General features: G+C 39.3%; 1 protein-coding gene across 1 annotated transcript; it reads left to right on the top strand.

The window, feature by feature from the left end:
• The first annotated feature begins 5,656 nt into the window (after window positions 1–5,656).
• On the top strand, window positions 5,657–6,334 carry LOC140232314 (uncharacterized). The gene has a single exon (XM_072312443.1). The coding sequence runs from the start codon at window positions 5,657–5,659 to the stop codon at window positions 6,332–6,334; it is 678 nt and encodes a 225-aa protein (XP_072168544.1).
• The last annotated feature ends 1,400 nt before the right edge of the window (window positions 6,335–7,734 follow it).

Consider the following 7,734-nt stretch of genomic DNA (forward strand, 5'->3'; position numbering starts at 1 on the left):
TAATGACAACTTCAGAACCAAATTCATCTGTCCAAATGCACTGAAACAAAAAGAGAAAATTCAACAATGGTCTAGTTGTAAGTTAATGATATGATATATAACGGAGTGACGATGTGGTCTTTTCATTAAATTAGCAATCTCATTGTGACCCATTTCTCTTTCACATTTTTAGAATCATAGAGTGTTTTCAATTTCCGCGTTTCTCTTTTTTATTTATTTATCTATTTTTTTTTTTTGGGGGGGGGGGGAATAAAACTCAATGATAATTTTACTATTCTGTTTTGTGTTTACTCTGTCCATTAATGTCAGTTTCAATATAGAGTGGCGCTTCATCCGGAAAGCATCTGGTAAAATGAGATGGACCTTAACGAATCGCTCCCTACTTACCGTGATGTTCCTTCCATCTTTCTTCCTTTCATCTTTCCTGCGAAAAAAAAAAACCTCAACCCATCCACACCTCTCCAAACTAAAAGCATATACATCATTTGGAGTATTACACACACACACACACACACATACACACACACACACACACACACACACACAGACACACACACAAACACACACGCACGCACAAATATAACTGAACTATCACTCCTCGCGTGGATGACTTTGTTGTAGATTCAACACAGGGCCACAGCAGGTGTCTTTTCGACCGAAGCAGAGTTCTGTCCTCAGAGCTCTGTCCTTAGTTCTACAGGTGAACTTTGCAGAAGCTCAGCTGTGATTACATTTTGTGCGATCCTGTAGAGAGGTCATCAATTTCAAGCGTGTTTTGAAACAGGTCGTGAAAACAACTTGAGGAACTAAATGCTAAAAAAAAAAAACCACTAAAACTTGCCCAGTGGCTCTGTGTCTCTCCATTAGAATTTCTGATAGGGACGTTGAAACAGGCCGCTCAGAATGAAAAATAACTTTTTCACTTCATCAAAATTCCTTGAAGACTGAAAGTGTCGGGGTGAGCTCATTTCTGAGGCAGCTAGGAACCGCTATCACGGACACCGACAAAGTGTAATATAGAAATAGAATTGCTTAACAGACCGCGCCTTTCGTTTCTCGTCTGGATTTGCTCAAATTGCTAAAGCAAGTCAATACACACATGAATCATGCATCAATACAACAAAGCACATATTACACAAAGAGGCTACCGCCTGGCCATAGGACATCGTAAAAAAATAAAAGTGGCATAGATTTCATTTGAAGGTCCCTCAACGGAGGACCATGCACACGACGCTTTACTGTTTGTGCGAGAGTTCTCGCAACCTTGAGCACACAAATGAAGCACAGGATAAATATTGCATTTAGGCGACATACGTCAACAAAACGTCAACACCGAAATATCGAAATACACCGTAATTTGGGCAACTATACGCGGATTCACTCTCTCTCCCTCTCGCGCTTTCTCCCTCTTTTATTCTCTCTCTCTCTCTCTTTCTCTACAAAACAGGTATAATACTAGTATGTAATACGATACCATACATAATGTGTATGTGTGTGTGTGCAATGTACTCCTAGTTACATTTCGTACCCACGCTCTGTTCCGTGCTCCATATTATATGACAGCTATCCATGCAGCTCTACGACCGACATGACCACGTGATATAGTAGGTGGGTGTGTACGTGTGTGGGTTTCATTTGTTGTATTTCCCTGTGATGGTCAATAAATGATTCAAAGATGCAAATTGACATTTGCCCGCTCGTCCTGATCGGAATATTTTAAATCAACTGGTGAACTCTTAAAAAGATGAACACTCGGCACCGCGTGCCCATGCACAGCGAGGCGACAATGTAACAAAATGGTGGGCTTTGCGGAAACTCGTCCCGTCCATTAACGCAACCCATCCATCACAGGGTAACATCCGATCTTAGCTTGCGGTGGCAACATCATCGTCTTCCGCAGTAAAAAGAAAGAATAGCTTTTTGAGATATTTTCACTCGGATTTTAATCCTTTCCAATTCGATAGGGTTTCCTCGAACATGACTGATGCGACTGACAGTGCACTAGACTAGAGGCAGACGTCAACTGACTCCCACGAACGACTGCTATGTGGACTCTTGAGTCAAAAACTTAATCTGTAGCAAATTTAATTACAGCGACTGTTACCTACAAATGATGAAACACACGCACATACGTACACACACACACACATATATATATATATATATATATATATATATATATGTGTGTGTGTGTGTGTGTGTGTGTGTGTGTGTGTGTGTGTGTGTGTGTGTGTGTAAATATGCTATGGCGTGCATGAAAAACACGACGTTTCTGAGTGACTTCATTATGGTCGATTAAGTTAAGCGGCTTATTTTTATATATGTATTATACTCAATAAAAGTTACGCTAAGAGTTGACAACATCCTATCACCTGGAGTAAAGAAGAAAATCTCCCGTTGATGGTATGATGACCCAGATCTGCTATGTTAGCAAAGTTAAGCGAAATAAATAGGTATTATCACAACAGAACTGGTTTTGATATCCAAATTGCTATAAATATTATATGGACAACGTTATATCTCGGATCACGCTGTGCCGTTTAAGCGATGTTAATCATTATCAGCATTCATCAAACGATTAAAAGACGACAACAGGTTGATAAAAGGACAAGTCGCCGTTTGCTGGTATATGTAAGTATAGGGCCTACTAAGTAGATAGACTGAGTTGTTACTCCTTTTCATGGGTCACGGAACAATTCGCATGACGATCGCCATTTCATTACTTATGCCCCCACACATAATACACAGTCCACTGATCAGAGAGCTACTTCTTGTCTGCGATGCTCGTGGCGGAACGTCTCTGACTTACAATAACAGCACGGTAAAGCTTTTCCTCCGCAACACTTTTCTCTAAGCCACAAGTTGCTCGTAAAAATCTCTTCGATATTGACTTGCCCGAGTTCTAGCCACAGGCCCCACGGTCAACGCTTTTAACTCCGTTTGACGCTCTCGCTTTGACGTCTATTTGTTCTGGCCCGATCGTAAAAATGGACTTAAGAGTCGTCACATTTACATGAACGAATTCATCCCCGAAATAGAAAACTGGCAAAACGTTCCTATTTCTCATAGAATAGATAAGACGAAACCGAGATGAGAGAGAGAGAGTGACTCGGGAAGGAAATAGATGGAACGTGACGGGAAGAAAAAACCAATAAGGCGTCAGTCTGTTGGGAATTGAGATTGAAAAGTGAAGATAAAGGTGAAATATACGTAAATCGCTATGTTCGAAAGAAATATGCAAACAGACATTGTATTTCCAGTGTAAATGTACGGAAAGGAGTGTAGAATTAAACTTGACTCCTTTCACGAAAACGGCTTCCTCTGCTGTCCCTGGGTGTTTTCACAAAGAATTACACTCGATCATAAAAGTTGAAATAAACTTAACATTATGGTGTATGCTTTGTTTGTCTCTAATGGTGTTTTATAACTTCCTAATAAAAAATGAAAATTTTGGAGTCTTTTTATGCAACCATTTATACACAAAAATAAATAGAATAAAATAAATGACGAAGAAAGATTTCTGTAAATTTTGAAAACAGTTTGAAATGGATTCTGAGAAAAACAAACTGATAGAACTGAACAGAAAAACCACTAAGGATACCATAATATTAAGTTGATCTTAACCATTAAAATAGTATTAAATTCTATGTGAAACACCCACATGTGCTAGGCAAGAAAAAAATACAAAATTTTGGTTTACTATTTCTGAGTATACGTGTTTGATAAATGAAAAAAAAGAAAAAAAAAACAAGACAACGGTAACACAGAAGCAAGCTCAAAAGACAGTCTTCCCGTTCATCCAAGTTTCATGAGTATTTCAAAATTCACTGTCTGATTATCCGTGATTTGTTGGCAGTCCCCTGCTGCTGTCTTTATTACGTGATTATGAGCTTCTTTTGCGCCCAGATCATCATGCCACGAATCCCTGTAGACCATGATGTAAAAAGTAATAGAGCGTAAAGTTTTATTCATCCACCTACGACCTAATCTTTCCTCAAAGATTTGATATTATTCCCACGCTACATTTCTAAATCGAAATCCATTCAGTGCCCCCCAAAAATGCCCCCATACGTCTAAGTTACAAAATCTTAATTTGCTCACTATCTTAAGATTCAGAAAATCATTCCCACACAACAGTATTATATTTTTGTGGAGAAAGTTTCAGGCAAAAGAAAGTCTTTATAGTTTTGTTGTGGACTTGCAAGTTCTTACCCAGTTCTTACCATTATGCTATGGCTATTGATTATCATCAACTTAGAAGATATTTGGTCAGTTAGTTCCATTCAAAATGAATTGATAGTAGTTATGTCAAAGGCTGTAGGTGAAATGGTTATTTTTGATACAGGAGTTTCATCTCATGGAGTTGCGTTTTTAGAGTTTAGTCAGAAAATATCGTCAACAGTCTAAAAAGCATTTACCTGATGCAGGTGGAGATATGACTAATATTGAAACAAATGGACGAGAAACTACACGAACCATTATGAATTATTGCTTTCTGAAACCCCAGTTGAGGAATTTTCGTCATCTGTATCATTCTATTTTCCTTGACACTAGACTTTGAGACAGTCATTTTAGCATCCCACATCCCTCCGAGCAATTAAAAGATATCATACTAAGAAGACTGAGAAATGTTAAACGAAAAACAAACAAACACATGCGGGATTTTTTTTTTCTCGAAAATCCTGCGTATGATCACATACAGTCACAGTACTATGAAAGAATAATACAGTACGAAGCTGCGATCCAGCTGAAAACGAAGCTTCAGAGTATCTTCAATAAGTCAATTGGAAACCAGACAACAGTTTTATTTAAAAATCGGCATCGTTTGAACTACGTGTTATGCCATTGAATGAAGGCAGGATAAGGCTTACAATAAGTGGCTGCCATATACCCTTGGCAGAATGAATGTCTGAATAGTCGTTTTCCACCAGCATACAGGAGCTCCATATTGATTTCCGTATTTGCAACGTCGAATACTGCCTTATATTGTCAGTCCGCAGAAACGGAAAGAGTGGAATATTCGAGCCAATAGTCAACATTCAACCGAAGGATCTGGAGTTTTTCTCTAAAATTGCCCTGCAGCTCTTAAGGGAACCATAGTAACAGAGCCAGTAAGCAAACGATTTTCGATATTTTAATCTTTATTTCAGAGCCGCTGGACAATTCCAGACGCAACGCAACAAAGGAGTCAACTTTCGCTGTGTTTTCACGCCGACTATCTTTTGCACTTGCCATTCGGTTTTTAGTATGACGTATTCGAAAAAGTCTTGAGTAGGAAGTGTTCTTAGTGACGTTGTTTTTTTTTTTTTTTAACCATCCGGTAAACAGATATGATAGCAGGTGGGGTATGTTACGCACTTTACGTAATCGACACTTGTTTACTCTGAATGTATTTTTAGCAGACGGCTACCCTAAACTGCTATGTTACCTATGTTCTCTCTCCAGGGTGCCAAATTTCATGGACACGCAACTGCATGCAGATCGGACGAGCTGATTTTATTCAAGTGCGACCTCCAAAGACTTTCGGTGCTGAGTGGGACAACACGCATCACTGAACTTGTAGGTGGCCGGGACAGACGTCACTGCGATCCCTCCGATTCCGTTCCATTAGCGTTGTTTAACTGAAGCTCCGAGTGGTCTGCAAAAACGAGGGACCATGTCGTGGAGTCAGTTCGACGATGATGACAGCAACGCGCCGAACATCAACGCCTGGTGCGCGGATTCTATTGGCCTGTCGAGCGCAAAGAATTCAGCCAAAAAGCGCCGAGGGCAAAAGCGACAGTTAAGTAGAGCGAATTCTACCGAAGACGGTTCGAACGATGGATCGGGAGAGTGCGAATCATCCACGGGATCGGTCGTCGACGAGAGCGGCGGGAAACGATCAAAAAACGGGCGCAAAAGCGGCAGCGGAAACCGACGGCGCAAAGGAATCAGCGCGCGTGAAAGGAACGTTCGCAGACTAGAGAGCAACGAGCGAGAGCGCATGCGCATGCACACACTTAATGATGCCTTCCAGAACTTGCGTAATATCATTCCACACGTGCGCGCAGAGCGGAAACTTTCAAAGATAGAGACACTCACACTGGCCAAAAACTACATACTTGCCCTCTCCGACATGGTCGTGGGACTAAAAGCCGACCTTGACCGTCTGTCGACAGTACATGGGATCAACATCAACACTACACTCCACCTTGCCCCAGATAATAATAACGACATAGACTTCATTATAGATGAGCAGCCAACCACGGAGGCGGCCAGTGCCGCAGCTGCACAACTCCTTAGCACTGACGACTTGAATGATGAGCTGGAAGAACAGCTCAAAGTGGAAATATGAAGGCAAACATGGCTATCACGGAGATGTATAGGGCAAGATTAAAAAGTGGTCGAGAGGAGGAGACGACAGTGATCGAGAATCTGATCTAAAGGCATTATTTCTGGAGTTTTCGAGTAAATCTGCAATTAAACGGAGAACCTTGAAAGGATTTTTGGCCCATCTGCCGCGATACGGAAGACGACAACGTGAAACACTGATTGGCCTCGGAGCGCCGTGATTCCATGGTGGTGATCATAGGAAAAATGCAAATCTGTCAATCCAAAGACCCAGTAGTCTTGAAGCATCAAACTGTTTTCATGATTTAGTATTCTTGATATATCGTTGCAATCATTACAAAAGAAGTATACACGATAGAGTTAAAAAAAACTGTGAATAAGAAATAAAGATATCAAATTATAAATTTCATTACAAGTATTGATTAAGTGCTTTACTTTTAAAGTGCTTAAAGATTTATGCATTTGCTTTTTTTCTTCAAATTAATATATTGAATATTGAAGAAAATTGACGAATAAAACTCAAAACCATCTGACAATTTCCCCTTCTGGACTGATACGATCATGATACTAGTTGTTCAACGTCTTACAATGGGAAATTTTCTTGTGATAATGAAGATGTAGGGGTTTTTAAACATGTGAAATTAATGTTGTTCGACTGATTCTTTTTCCTAGTTTCTTTCCGTATTTTGTGTACATAAAGAGTATCCTTTAAACAATTTCTCTGACTTTAACGTTGCATGTATTAACGCATTATATTCAGCTTCCACCTCAAAGTCCTGGACTAAAGAAATTATCTAGTCGAGAAAAAAAGAAGAATAATTTATGACATTTTTTTTTTCATAGCAGCGGAAAATTATTTCTACTCACAAATGACCTCCTGTGTTCTAGATAACGTCTATAATTAGCATAGGTTTTCCCCGCCAATTTCATGAAATTGTCATCCATTTTCATTTCATGTGCATTCAAATTCGCATGTTTGCAACTGTGGAGTGACCTTGGTAAAACAATTTCATGTTTAGTTGCCTTCAAATTAAGCACCCACATCAATGGTCACAAACTTCAACTTCGGATGTATGAGGCGTTCAGTTTCGTGTTTGGGCATGAATTTCCAAATTTGTGTATTCAAATTAGTGCGATGGGCTGAATACACACTTCAAAGCACTTCAATTTCGTTTGTGAGCGATCGATTTTCACAACATAACAAACATAATACATAAGCAAAGTGATTTTGTTAATTCTATTGTTGGACGTGATTTTTACCTTTAACTTTTAATTTCATCATTTTCATTATCTATTCATGTTAATTTCTATCCTTTGCTCAACGTTTTATGTAAAATTCATTATAAATCCTTATTTGCATCATTATCATCACATTATTATTGTGATTTAAATTTTCATGCCCTA

Source organism: Diadema setosum, chromosome 8 (genome assembly GCF_964275005.1).
Source record: "Diadema setosum chromosome 8, eeDiaSeto1, whole genome shotgun sequence".
Taxonomy (NCBI): domain Eukaryota; kingdom Metazoa; phylum Echinodermata; class Echinoidea; order Diadematoida; family Diadematidae; genus Diadema; species Diadema setosum.